The sequence below is a fragment of the Bombina bombina genome, chromosome 6 (assembly GCF_027579735.1).
Source record: "Bombina bombina isolate aBomBom1 chromosome 6, aBomBom1.pri, whole genome shotgun sequence".
NCBI lineage: Eukaryota > Metazoa > Chordata > Amphibia > Anura > Bombinatoridae > Bombina > Bombina bombina.
In genome coordinates this window covers 37,805,804-37,820,713 of record NC_069504.1, presented here as the reverse complement: position 1 = coordinate 37,820,713, position 14,910 = coordinate 37,805,804, and the positions used below count along the sequence as shown (strand labels likewise).

General features: G+C 41.0%; 1 protein-coding gene across 3 annotated transcripts in view; it reads right to left on the bottom strand.

The window, feature by feature from the left end:
• The window catches only part of NRF1 (nuclear respiratory factor 1), a 249,610-nt gene that overhangs the window by 42,901 nt on the left and 191,799 nt on the right, over window positions 1-14,910 (bottom strand). For all 3 annotated transcript variants that reach the window (XM_053716373.1, XM_053716372.1, XM_053716374.1), the window contains exon 10: window positions 10,772-10,896. In XM_053716373.1, coding sequence (XP_053572348.1) covers window positions 10,772-10,896 — 125 coding nt within the window. The remainder of the gene's footprint in view (window positions 1-10,771; window positions 10,897-14,910) is intronic.

Here is a 14,910-nt window from a genome sequence, read left to right as displayed (position 1 = left end):
GTACACAGAACTACCTTGTCTGAATGAAAAATCAGATAAGGAGAATCACAATGTAAGGCAGATAACTCAGAGACTCTTCGAGCCGAGGAAATAGCCATCAAAAACAGAACTTTCCAAGATAAAAGTTTAATATCAATGGAATGAAGGGGTTCAAACGGAACTCCCTGAAGAACTTTAAGAACCAAGTTTAAGCTCCACGGGGGAGCAACAGTTTTAAACACAGGCTTAATCCTAACCAAAGCCTGACAAAATGCCTGGACGTCTGGAACTTCTGCCAGACGCTTGTGCAAAAGAATAGACAGAGCAGAGATCTGTCCTTTTAAAGAACTAGCTGATAAGCCTTTGTCCAAATCCTCTTGGAGAAAGGACAATATCCTAGGAATCCTAACCTTACTCCATGAGTAACTCTTGGATTCACACCAATAAAGATATTTACGCCATATCTTATGGTAGATTTTCCTGGTGACAGGCTTCCGAGCCTGTATTAAGGTATCAATGACTGACTCAGAGAAGCCACGCCTTGATAGAATCAAGCGTTCAATCTCCATGCAGTCAGTCTCAGAGAAATTAGATTTGGATGATTGAAAGGACCTTGTATTAGAAGGTCCTGCCTCAGAGGCAGAGTCCATGGTGGAAGAGATGACATGTCCACTAGGTCTGCATACCAGGTCCTGCGTGGCCACGCAGGCGCTATCAGAATCACCGATGCTCTCTCCTGTTTGATTTTGGCAATCAGTCGAGGGAGCAGAGGAAACGGTGGAAACACAAAGGCCAGGTTGAAGAACCAAGGAGCTGCTAGAGCATCTATCAGCGTTGCTCCCGGGTCCCTGGACCTGGATCCGTAACAAGGAAGCTTGGCGTTCTGGCGAGACGCCATGAGATCCAGTTCTGGTTTGCCCCAACGATGGACCAGTTGAGCAAACACCTCCGGATGGAGTTCCCACTCCCCCGGATGAAAAGTCTGACGACTTAGAAAATCGGCCTCCCAGTTCTCTACGCCTGGGATGTGGATCGCTGACAGGTGGCAAGAGTGAGACTCTGCCCAGCGAATTATCTTTGAGACTTCTAACATCGCTAGGGAACTCCTGGTTCCCCCCCTTGATGGTTGATGTAAGCCACAGTCGTGATGTTGTCCGACTGAAATCTGATGAACCTCAGTGTTGCTAACCGAGGCCAAGCTAGAAGAGCATTGAATATTGCTCTTAACTCCAGAATATTTATTGGGAGGAGTTTCTCCTCCTGAGTCCACGATCCCTGAGCCTCCAGGGAGTTCCAGACTGCGCCCCAACCTAGAAGGCTGGCATCTGTTGTTACAATCGTCCAATCTGGCCTGCGAAAGGTCATACCCTTGGACAGATGGACCCGAGAAAGCCACCAGAGAAGAGAATCTCTGGTCTCTTGATCCAGATTTAGTAGAGGGGACAAATCTGAGTAATCCCCATTCCACTGACTTAGCATGCATAATTGCAGCGGTCTGAGATGCAGGCGCGCAAATGGCTATGTCCATTGCCGCTACCATTAAGCCGATTACTTCCATGCACTGAGCCACTGACGGGCGTGGAATGGAATGAAGGACACGGCAAGCATTTAGAAGTTTTGATAACCTGGACTCCGTCAGGTAAATTTTCATCTCTACAGAATCTATAAGAGACCCTAGGAAGGAGACTCTTGTGAGTGGCGATAGAGAACTCTTTTCCACGTTCACTTTCCACCCATGCGACCTCAGAAATGCCAGAACTATCTCTGTATGAGACTTGGCAATTTGAAAGCTTGACGCCTGTATCAGGATGTCGTCTAGATACAGAGCCACCGCTATGCCTCGCGGTCTTAGAACCGCCAGAAGTGAGCCCAGAACCTTTGTAAAAATTCTCGGGCGGTGGCCAACCTGAAGGGAAGAGCTACAAATTGGTAATGCCTGTCTAGAAAGGCAAACCTTAGGAACCGATGATGATCTTTGTGAATCGGTATGTGAAGGTAGGCATCCTTTAAGTCCACTGTGGTCATGTACTGACCCTCTTGGATCATGGGTAGGATGGTCCGAATAGTTTCCATTTTGAATGATGGAACTCTGAGGAATTTGTTTAAGATCTTTAGATCCAAGATTGGTCTGAAGGTTCCCTCTTTCTTGGGAACCACAAACAGATTTGAATAAAATCCCTGTCCCTGTTCCGTCCGCGGAACTGGATGGATCACTCCCATTACTAGGAGGTCTTGCACACAGCTTAGGAATGCCTCTTTCTTTATCTGGTTTGCTGATAACCTTGAAAGATAAAATCTCCCTTGTGGAGGAGAAGCTTTGAAGTCCAGAAGATATCCCTGAAATATGATCTCCAACGCCCAGGGATCCTGAAAATCTCTTGCCCACGCCTGGGCGAAGAGAGAAAGTCTGCCCCCCACTAGATCCGTTTCCGGATAGGGGGCCGTTCCTTCATGCTGTCTTGGGGGCAGCAGCAGGCTTTCTGGCCTGCTTGCCCTTGTTCCAGGACTGGTTAGGTTTCCAGGCCTGTCTGGAATGAGCAACAGTTCCCTCTTGTTTTGAAGCGGAGGAAGTTGATGCTGCTCCTGCCTTGAAATTTCGAAAGGCACGAAAATTAGACTGTTTGGCCTTTGATTTGGCCCTGTCCTGAGGAAGGGTATGACCCTTGCCTCCAGTAATGTCAACAATAATTTCCTTCAAGCCAGGCCCGAATAAGGTCTGCCCCTTAATTTAGACTTTGAAGTCACGTCAGCTGACCAGGATTTAAGCCATAGCGCCCTACGCGCCTGGATGGCGAATCCGGAATTCTTAGCCGTTAGTTTAGTCAAATGAACAATGGCATCAGAAACAAATGAGTTAGCTAGCTTAAGCGTTCTAAGCTTGTCAATAATTTCATTCAATGGAGCTGTCTGGATGGTCTCTTCCAGGGCCTCAAACCAGAATGCCGCCGCCGCAGCAGTGACAGGCGCAATGCATGCAAGGGGCTGTAAAATAAAACCTTGTTGAATAAACATTTTCTTAAACTAACCCTCCAATTTTTTATCCATTGGATCTGAAAAAGCACAACTGTCCTCAACCGGGATAGTGGTACGCTTTGCTAAAGTAGAAACTGCTCCCTCCACCTTAGGGACCGTCTGCCATAATTCCCGTGTAGTGGCGTCTATTGGAAACATTTTTCTAAATATAGGAGGTGGGGAAAAGGGCACACTGGGTCTATCCCACTCCTTGCTAATAATTTCTGTAAGCCTTTTAGGTATAGGAAAAACGTCAGTACACACCGGCACCGCATAGTATCTATCCAGCCTACACAATTTCTCTGGAATTGCAACTGTGTTACAGTCATTCAGAGCAGCTAATACCTCCCCAAGCAATACACGGAGGTTCTCAAGCTTAAATTTAAAATTAGAAATCTCTGAATCAGGTTTCCCCGAGTCAGAGATGTCACCCACAGACTGAAGCTCTCCGTCCTCATGTTCTGCATATTGTGACGCAGTATCAGACATGGCTCTAACAGCATTTGCGCGCTCTGTATCTCTCCTAACCCCAGAGCTATCGCGCTTGCCTCTTAATTCAGGCAATCTAGATAATACCTCTGACAGGGTATTATTCATGATTGCAGCCATGTCCTGCAAGGTAATCGCTATGGGCGTCCCTGATGTAATTGGCGCCATATTAGCGTGCGTCCCCTGAGCGGGAGGCGAAGGGTCTGACACGTGGGGAGAGTTAGTCGGCATAACTTCCCCCTCGACAGAACCCTCTGGTGATAATTCTTTTATAGATAAAGACTGATCTTTATTGTTTAAGGTGAAATCAATACATTTAGTACACATTCTCCTATGAGGCTCCACCATGGCTTTCAAACATAATGAACAAGTAGGTTCCTCTGTGTCAGACATGTTTAAACAGACTAGCAATGAGACTAGCAAGCTTGGAAAATACTTTAAAACAAGTTTACAAGCAATATAAAAAACGTTACTGCGCCTTTAAGAAACACAAATTTTCCCAAATTTTGAAATAACAGTGAAAAAATGCAGTTACACTAACAAAATTTTTACAGTGTATGTAATAAGTTAGCAGAGCATTGCACCCACTTGCAAATGGATGATTAACCCCTTAATACCAAAAACGGAATAACAAATGACAAAAACGTTTTTTAAACAGTCACAACAACTGCCACAGCTCTACTGTGGCTTTTTACCTCCCTCAATACGACTTTTGAAGCCTTTTGAGCCCTTCAGAGAAGTCCTGGATCATGCAGGAAGAAGCTGGATGTCTGTGTCTAATTTTTGCTGTGCAAAAAAAACGCCAAAATAGGCCCCTCACACTCATATTACAACAGTGGGAAGCCTCAGGGAACTGTTTCTAGGCAAAATTCAAGCCAGCCATGTGGAAAAAAACTAGGCCCCAATAAGTTTTATCACCAAACATATATAAAAAACGATTAAACATGCCAGCAAACGTTTTAAAATACACTTTTATAAGAGTATGTATCTCTATTAATAAGCCTGATACCAGTCGCTATCACTGCATTTAAGGCTTTACTTACATTACTTCGGTATCAGCAGCATTTTCTAGCAAATTCCATCCCTAGAAAAATATTTTAACTGCACATACCTTATTACAGGAAAACCTGCACGCTATTCCCCCTCTGAAGTTACCTCACTCCTCAGAATATGTGAGAACAGCAAAGGATCTTAGTTACTTCTGCTAAGATCATAGAAAACGCAGGCAGATTCTTCTTCTAAATACTGCCTGAGATAAACAGTACACTCCGGTACCATTTAAAAATAACAAACTTTTGATTGAAGAAATAAACTAAGTATAAAACACCACAGTCCTATTACGACCTCCATCTTAGTTGAGAGTTGCAAGAGAATGACTGGATATGGCAGTGAGGGGAGGAGCTATATAGCAGCTCTGCTGTGGGTGATCCTCTTGCAACTTCCTGTTGGGAAGGAGAATATCCCAAAAGTAATGGATGATACGTGGACTGGATACACTTAACAAGAGAAAGCTTAGTTTTTGATGACACATCAGCAGACCAAGATTTGAGCTACAATGCTCTACGTGCTAGGATAGCAAAACCTGCATTCTTTGCCGCTGATTTAGCAATTTGAAAAGCGGCATCAGTAATAAAAGAATTAGCTAGCTTGAGAGCCTTAATTCTATCTAAGATGTCGTCTAATGGAGTCTCAACCTTAAGAGACTCTTCTAGAGCCTCAAACCAAAAAGCTGCAGCAGTTGTTACTGGAACAATGCAAGCCGTAGGTTGTAAAAGAAACCCCTGATTAACAAATAATTTCTTTAGTAGACCCTCTAATTTCTTATCCATAGGGTCTTTGAAAACACAACTGTCCTCAATGGGTATAGTTGTATGCTTAGCCAGGGTAGATATAGCTCCCTCTACCTTAGGGACCGTTTGCCACAAGTCTTGAATGGTGTCTGGTATGGGAAACATTTTCTTAAAATTAGGAGGGGGAGAAAACGGTGTACCTGGTCTATCCCATTCCTTTCTTATTTCCGAAATTCTCTTAGGAACCGGAAAAACATCAGTGTAAGTAGGTACTTCTAAATATTTATCCATTTTACACAATTTCTCTGGTGGAATTACAATAGGGTCACAATCATCCAGAGTCGCTAAAACCTCCCTAAGTAGCAGGCGGAGGTGTTCAAGCTTAAATTTAAAGGACATTGCCTCCGAATCTGTCTGAGGTAAAACATTCCCTGAATCTGAAATTTCACCATCAGACAGTAATTCCCTGACCCCCAACTCAGAACACTGTGAGGGTACATCGGAAATAGCTAATAAAGCATCAGAGGATTCAGTATTTACATTAATACCTGACCTACTGCGTTTACCCTGCAACACTGGTAATTTAGATAATACCTCTGTAAGGAAAGTTGACATAACTGCAGCCATCTCCTGCAGAGTAAAAGAATTAGACTCACTAGAAGTACTTGGCGTCGCTTGTGTGGGCGTTATAGGTTGTGACACTTGGGGAGAATTAGATGGCATATCCTGATTCTCTTCAGACTGAGAATCATCCTTAGGCACACTTTCTTGACCTAATATATGGTCTTTACAATGTAAGGCTCTTTCAGTACAAGAGTTACACAATGTTAGAGGGGGTTGCACAATAGCTTCTAAACACATAGAACAATGAGATTCAGATTCCTCAATGTCAGACATGTTGAACAGACTAATAATAACGACAAAAGTCGATAAAACACTTCTTTATTGCTTAAAATAAACTTTTGAAAAAACGTGTACTGCGCCTTTAAGAAAAGAAAAAGTGAACAATTTTTCCAAAATGCTTAAATAACGTTAAATAATTCTAAATTTAACATTAAAATCGTTGGTTCACCCAAAAATTACTGCACCCAGAAGGGCAGAAATAAGGCTCTTAAAGTACTTTAAAACAACAATTTGTCATTTACAGTCAAAAGAACCCTCTGCACCTCGCCACAGCTCTTCTGTGCACCTACCTGCCCCCAGGGTACTTCGAAATAACTTTCCAACACTCCAGAACAGCTTGTCTACACAGGAGCCACCGGAGTTACTGCTTGCTGCTGCCTAGCCTGAAGGAAGGGCGCATCTGAGCGCGCTAAAATAAGCCCCGCCCCTTAAGGTCAATGCCGGAGTAGGCCCAAACACAACCGCATGGGAAAGCGGTTTTACACCAAAGTGATGCAACACAACATAACCCCTCAAATACACCATCAAACATATGGATGTTAATGCCAAAAATAAAAACGTTATACATCGTTTTTCTTAGTCTCTCCCATGTCACATAATGCCCATATAAAGTCAACCATTATAATAAAAACTAGGGACTCCAGTAATAGCCTTCTTGAAAATTAGGATTACTGCTTACCCCATTCCCATACCGGGAAATAACTGCCAGCCAGTTCTGATATACCAAGTCTCCTCAGAATAAAAAGGCTGCACATACCTTAACGCTGCTTGTAGCATGAAACCGGTCTCCACCCTGAAGATGTCTCATGGTTACCTTCAGAAGTCTTGTGGGAACCAGCGTGGATCTTAGCTACAAATGCTAAGATCATCAAAATAGTACTCACCGGTACCATTTAAAATAAAAAACTTCTTGATTGAAGAAACTAAAACTAACACCTCACTTTACCATGTCTTCCTAGTATAACACAGGCAAAGAGAATGACTGGGGGTTGAGGGGAAGGGAGGAGCTATATATACAGCTCTGCTCTGGTGCTCTTTGCCACTTCCTGTTAGCAGGAGGATAATATCCCACAAGTAAGGATGAAATCCGTGGACTCGTCGTATCTTGTAGAAGAAATAAATAATGGCATCTTTAGAAAGCCCATTTGATGGCGAGAAAAACGGTATATAATATGTGGGTACAGTAAATGAGTAAGAGGAAACTTACAGCTAAACACAAACACCGCAGAAATTTAAAAATAGCCCCGTTTCCAAACGGTCAGAAAATTAAAAAGTGCTCTTTTTACTAAGGGGTTAATACACTTTTTACCTCTGTGATAACCTTGTATCTAAGCATTGTCTGACTGCCCCCTGATCACATGACTATGTATTTAAGCCAAATAATGTTGTGTTAGAATCCACGGGTGTGAGCTCAATGTTAACTTAATAGCTCACAAGAACTAGCACTCCTCTGTTGTACAAAGCTAATACAAAGCATGTGATCAAGGGGTTGTCTTTAGGGACTTAGAAACAGACAGAAATTTAGAGGCTTAAACGTTATAAAGTATATTAATATAACCATGTTTTTTGTGCAAAGCTGGGGAATGGGTAATAAAGGCATTATCTATCTTCTTAAACAATAACAATTTTTGTGTTGACTGTCCCTTTAACCTTTTAATTAGCTTGTTACTCCAGTGTGAATTGCTGCCAACAAATGGAGTAAGACTAAACTAGATTACTGCTGAAACCAATAAAACAATTGTACGACATACACAAAAGGGTAATGGGAGCAGTTGTTTCCAAGTAGAATTAGATGAAAATAATGACCTTATATACAGGATAGTGTGCATGACCTTTTACATAATAGTCAACCAAACACAAACCATTTCACCTATGGCACAGACAACCCTATGTAATAATCTGAAGTAGGTTTCATAATCCAGCAGACGAGGTAGGGCAACAGGTCAAGATATTATAAATCTAACTCACCTGTAATCAAGCTGGGAAACTGAAATTCTGACTTCTTTTTTACCACTAACCTAAAAACTAATGATTATGTACAGTAAGAGAATGAAATGAAACCAGCTTTTAGAGCACCTGAAAGGTCAAGCAGCAGTTACTAAGTATTAGGAGCTAACAGCACAGAGCACATTGTGCCACTCTCTTCAGACACTGCATTTTGCTACGGATTTGTCAGACCAGGCAAAAGTGATGGTAATGATGGACGAACACTGAAAAGCTAACATAAGGATCTAGCCTTTTAATTGGAGGCCCTGAAATATTAATTTGAGTGATGCGTGTGCTCCTATACTTGTTCCCTTAGTATGGGGGTTGTGCTCAGTAATCCTGCGCTGCTTGCGTCAGGCAGAAGTAATGCACAACTGCTCTCAGCATTAATTGATAATCTGGGCTCACTATACTGTAATCTGTTCCAGGTTGTCTTTACTGCATTATGATTAGACAGCTACAGGAATGTGAAAATCTAAATTTAGCACAGCACACATTCATTCATTTTCATATAGAGCATTTATAGCTGTGTGCATGTCTGCCTATGTGTGCATTAGTCAAATTGTATGTATTAGTGTGGTAGTTTGCAAGCATGTGTAAGTATTTTTGTGCATCCAAGTTTGTACATTTATGTAGGCCGGTCTCATGTATACGTCTGCCTCTAGGTATGTCAGTAAGAAATGTGTCTGTGTACATGACAATCTGTCTTTGCGCTAGAGTTGCCACCTCGGTCATGTTGTCCTGGACAGTTGCACATGCCGCAGGGTGTGCAGGGGGAACATGAATACTGCTTTCCAGAATAAATATTTGTGTGCTGTCCAGGGGTGCAATTCCTGTTCCCCTCTGCACACCTTGCAGCATGTGTAACGCATAGGCGCCCAGGAAAACATGGCCGAGGTGGCAACCCTAGTGTGCACATACATGCCTGGATTATGTATCTACATGTCCTACTGACCCTTTCACTGTCTACATGTCTGGTTAACATCTGTATGACTGCATTGGGTATGTTGGTACACAATCTACGTTTGCATTTTCACACGTTCATGTGTCTGTATGCCCTGGGGTACATAGGCTAATTATCATTATGCATCAGTGCCTGTACCTGCATAAATACTTGAGAACCTGAATTTGATTTGGCCAAGCTTTCTACTTTAAACTAAGCATGTCAGAATTTAAGTAATTATCAATAGAAATATCATTTGTGTAGCGCCGCAAAATTCTGTAGTGCTTTAGCGGCATACTAGGAAAAGAAAATCTGTAGGCAACTAGAGAGACAAGGCAAGTGACTTCCAATGAAAATTCTCACAGATTTACTACAGATAAACAGGTATATATCCCTGCGCAAGTTTCCTGTAAGATAAATTGTTTCAGTGGGTAACCAAACTATGCTGCAAAAAAAGCAGACTTAAAAACTGCAATATTTTTGAGGACTTAAGAGTCGAATTGATAAAACAGGGCAGGGACTGATAAATTTACTTAGACAAACTGAAACCAGCAACAATATTGAGGAGGCAGATATGAACCTTAAGAACCAGACAAATGTATTCGTATATAGACATAGTTTCAACGTTAGGGGGGAAATAACTTCAAGCTTTGGCTCAATGACTACCGAGACTTGTCAAGCCCACAAGAGGGGTAAATCAGTGCCAGCCCTTGAGTGTCAATAAGGTCAGATTTGAGGATTCTGCTATTATTTAGAAGCTCAGCACTTTAAATTGTTTTGACTTTGTTTATGTAATGACATCACTCCTGTTACACAGTATTTATAACATTCAAGCATTGCTGCCATCTACACTTAGGACCTAACGTTCTACGGCATCTCACCAGTATGGCGAGGTACCTAAAATTTTAACTTTTACATTTTTTTTTCATCTTGTGAGATTTCTCTCACTATGCAGAGTTCAGTATGTGAAGGAGATATTCCTACTCTACAATCCTAAGTCTAAATACAAATCTGAAAGATTTTGTGCAATTTCTCTCCATGCTGGCGAGCTTCTTCTGATCACCTGGCCCTTAGAGTAAGATGTTTGCTAAAAAATGCAGCAGAGCTGTAATTACAGAGTAAAGGCAAATGTGTCCGATGAACAAGAGTAACACTCATAGCTATGGGTTTTCATTAGGCATAACAAACGGCCAACAGCAGAATATAAATAACTATCAGGGTCCTGTGGTGTTAATATAGCAATGTACAAAGAGGTAGGAGAAAGACATGCGTGATGTTGGTTGTAGGAAGTCAGTGAAGACATTAAATCTATACACTAGAAGAGTCAATACTTAGTTTCAAATGCTGAGCTAAACATGTAAACTCACATCATGACCCACAACTGTCTTACACAGCACCACTGACCTGCACCCCAATAAATGTTGTATAAATCAGTAAAAAATTAAAATGTGTCCTTCAATCTACAGCAAAGCCAGACAACTAAACTGACACAAAGTTAAAATGGATAAAGGTGCAATTCTGCACCAACATATTAGAACAGGCTAAAAAATCTAAACGGGAGACTCCGGGCCCGACAACTCATTGGGATCTAAAAATGATTGTGAACATAACCCATACTGCTTTCCTCTGCAGTGCTGGTTTTGTATGGTGTGTCAGTGACTTTTCCTACCGTTGGCATCCTGTACTCCAGTTAGAGCTCCAACCGCTGCTGCAGTTTCCCCAGAAAGTACGATCTGCCCTCCGCCCTGTAACGTTGCCTCTGCCAATGTTGCTACAGCATGGGCTGCGGCTTCACTGCATTGGGACAAGGAAAATAAAGAAAATTAACAGAAATGAATTTTTTTTCTTAGCCCAGTTAGTGACTTGAGCAAATGTTTTCCTGACCAGTACCCCCCGTTATACATTAAATTCAAAGTGTAATGGGTATCATTAAATGTCAAAATGTTATCAGCAGATTAAGCTCTTTTGCATTTCAAAAAGGGCTTATTCTGTTACGGCAGCACCTTAACGTTGTTTGTGATTAAACATTTTGAGCTAGATTACAAGCGAGACACAAACTTTTTTACGCAAGTGATATCGTGTTTTCGCAATCAGTTTTAATTGAGCTTATATTACAAGTTGAGTGAAATCGCAATTGTGCTAGCGCAATTGTGACTTACGCTACAATTCTTACCACAATCTCAGAGCTCTGGTTAACTGTTTTACGAACCTAAAAAGTTGCACAAAACACTTCAAAAATACATTGCAAAGTAGACTTACACTCATAATAGCACTGTAATAAAAATCATGTTTAAAAAAAATATTTATAAGGGCTCAAAGATATGAGATCTCGGGTGTTAGAGAAAAAAAAAAGCAGCCAAGTACTATAGCAATGTATCTGTATGCATCTCTCTTTTAAAGATGTGTATGTATGTGTGTGACTGTGGGTGTATATATATTTTTTTTAATCTATGAATTTACTGTAAATATTTCACATTCCAATGTTCTGCACATAGCAGAATATGTTCTAAGTATTTTGAAATAGATATTCCTATATATCGTACTGTCCCGAGTATAGGCCGCACTTTCCCCCTTAATTTAAATCTTAAATTTAGGGGCTCCGCCTATAATCAGGATGTTATTGACGGCTTCCGATGCTATTATTGACTGCTATTTGTTTTGGGTTTTTTACACCTTTGGCTGCAATGTGGGAATATCACTAATTTTTTATCTTTGTTTGTATAGACTCATGTGGTGTTAATTTAATGAATGATTGTTACTTAGGTTTAATTGATCACTTTTGCTCTCAAGTTTTTTTTTTCCAAAGGGGATAATGATTTCAATGAGCGTCTTGAAAAAAACTGTACAGCTACCATTTTCTGTGAGCATATAACTTATGCCGCCAAAAGCAGGACTAACTGCATAATTGATACCAAAAGTGTTACAAATACTGGTACATGTGTTCCTATTCATTAAATAAAATACTGTTTTACTAATGTGTATATTTTCTTTAAAATGGCACAGCTTATCGGGACAATACGGTATATCTGTACATATCTATACCTATATTTTATATATATATATATAAATAAATCAATGTAAATATTTGCATATGAAATTAGCACATCTAAGCAAGATTCCCCGCTTGCTTTTTCCCACTAATACTCCATATACAATGTTGCCAATGCACAAGAGAATTCTGGGTAAGATATGCAAAATTATATATATATATATATATATATATATATATATATACACAGTATATGTTTTAAAAAACATCAGATATATGTAGAAATATTTAATTATGAATAAATACAACATTTTTATGTGTAGAACATTGGAATAAGAAATATTTTCCTTGTTGTGGTAACGCAATTGCTAAATGTAATTGTGTTTACGCGATAGTGCTAGTTTTTTCTCTTCATTGACTACTATGGGAGAATACGTGAACGTGCACGCAATATTCAATGTTCAGATTTTTGCACTAGTCTGGTTACCGCTTGCGCAAAATAAGTTTTTTCTTTTTCCTTTAAATACGTGAGCAACCTGACTAGCACATAGTGCTTAACTCTAGCAGAGATTTTACTTGTAATCTAGCCCTTTATGTCCCAATAAGCTCATCTGCTTCTTGAACCACTAGATTTAGGTTTTTGATGTGTTTAGCCATAGGTACAAACAAGACGGATTTGTCAGTCTTTGGTGTCATCAGACAGTATCACAAACCATACATCAAAAAAATATTACTTCTAAAATCAATGTAAACTCAACATAACCTTTACATAAAATATAAAAACTTCTACTGAAAATGGCACCTGCTCATTTGCACCTGCCCCTCCCACGGCTTTGTCCCACTGTGCACCTGCCCCTCCCACGGCTTTGTCCCACTGTGCATTTGCACCTGCCCCTCCCACGGCTTTGTCCCACTGTGCATTTGCACCTGCCCCTCCCACGGCTTTATCCCACTGTGCATTTGCACCTGCCCCTCCCACGGCTTTGTCCCACTGTGCATTTGCACCTGCCCCTCCCACGGCTTTGTCCCACTGTGCATTTGCACCTGCCCCTCCCACGGCTTTGTCCCACTGTGCATTTGCACCTGCCCCTCCCACGGCTTTGTCCCACTGTGCAGTTGCACCTGCCCCTCCCACGGCTTTGTCCCACTGTGCAGTTGCACATGCCCCTCCCCCGGCTTTGTCCCACTGTGCAGTTGCACATGCCCCTCCCCCGGCTTTGTCCCACTGTGCATTTGCACATGCCCCTCCCCCGGCTTTGTCCCACTGTGCATTTGCACATGCCCCTCCCCCGGTTTTGTCCTACTGTGCATTTGCACATGCCCCTCCCACGGTTTTGTATCTCCAGACCTACTTTTCATTTTCTAATAAAGATAAAGAAACAGTATACACATGACTTATCTCCATGCCAAATTTCATGAAGAATTTTCTCTGGAGCTGTTTAAAAACACCGGACGGCAGCGCTTGACAAATTTGTACAAAATCAAGGAGACAGAAAATGACACACACTACTCCACAGAAAGTCTTGCCAGCCGGGAGGCATTATGAAAAATGACACACACTACTCCACAGAACGTCTTGCCAGCCGGGCGGCATTATGAAAAATGACACACACTACTCCACAGAAAGTCTTGCCAGCCGGGCGGCATTATGAAAAATGACACACACTACTCCACAGAACGTCTTGCCAGCCGGGCGGCATTATGAAAAATGACACACACTACTCCACAGAACGTCTTGCCAGCCGGCCGACATTATGAAAAATGACACACACTACTCCACAGAACGTCTTGCCAGCCGGGCGGCATTATGAAAAATGACACACACTACTCCACAGAACGTCTTGCCAGCCGGCCGACATTATGAAAAATGACACACACTAATCCACAGAACGTCTTGCCAGCCGGGCGGCATTATGAAAAATGACACACACTACTCCACAGAACGTCTTGCCAGCCGGGCGGCATTATGAAAAATGACACACACTACTTCACATCTTAACACAAAAAGTAGCCAAGTTCCTGTACTCATTCAAAAGTTATCAGCTTGTAAAAATTAGTGTTTAAAAGGGACATGAAACCCACAATGTTTCTTTCATGATTCAAATAGTGTACAAATTTAAACAACTTTTCAATTTACTTCTAATATCTCTGATTAGTGGCTGCACATATATATCTCTTGTCATTGGCTCACCAATGTGTTCAGCTTGCTCTCAGTAGTGCATTACAGCTTCTTCAATAAAGGATACCAAGAGAATGCAGCAAAATTGATAATATAAGTAAATTGGAAAGTTGTTTAAAAATGTTCTATCTGAACAAAATAAATGTTTTGGATTTTATGCCCCTTTAATACAGAACGCTTATGTAAACTTAAACTAAGGCTACACGGTAGCTATAAACAGATGTTGTTACAAGGTGTTTATTTGTTGGCAAACTAAATTTGAACTTTTGTGCACTTTTAAGTACAACGGAATATGTAGACATCCTATGCCTCTTTAAATTCTAGTTACAGTGAATGAAAACCAAGGATTCATCTAGTTTAACTATAAAAACTCACAATAATAGTTTGGTTAACTGCTTCAGTATATACCTGGTTTAATATGGAGGATTTATAGTCTTGCGTTTTAACTCATGACACTCACCATTCTACATCAGGAGCTAAAACAAAGTGTATATTAAATATATGTATGCAAATATATTTGTGTGTTTATATGTTTATATATGTCTGTAAATAAATACATATGTACACACGTAGATGTATGTATATATGTTAAAGCCCTATGCTGTCCTAAGCCCTCATATCATTGAGTTCTTATAACTTT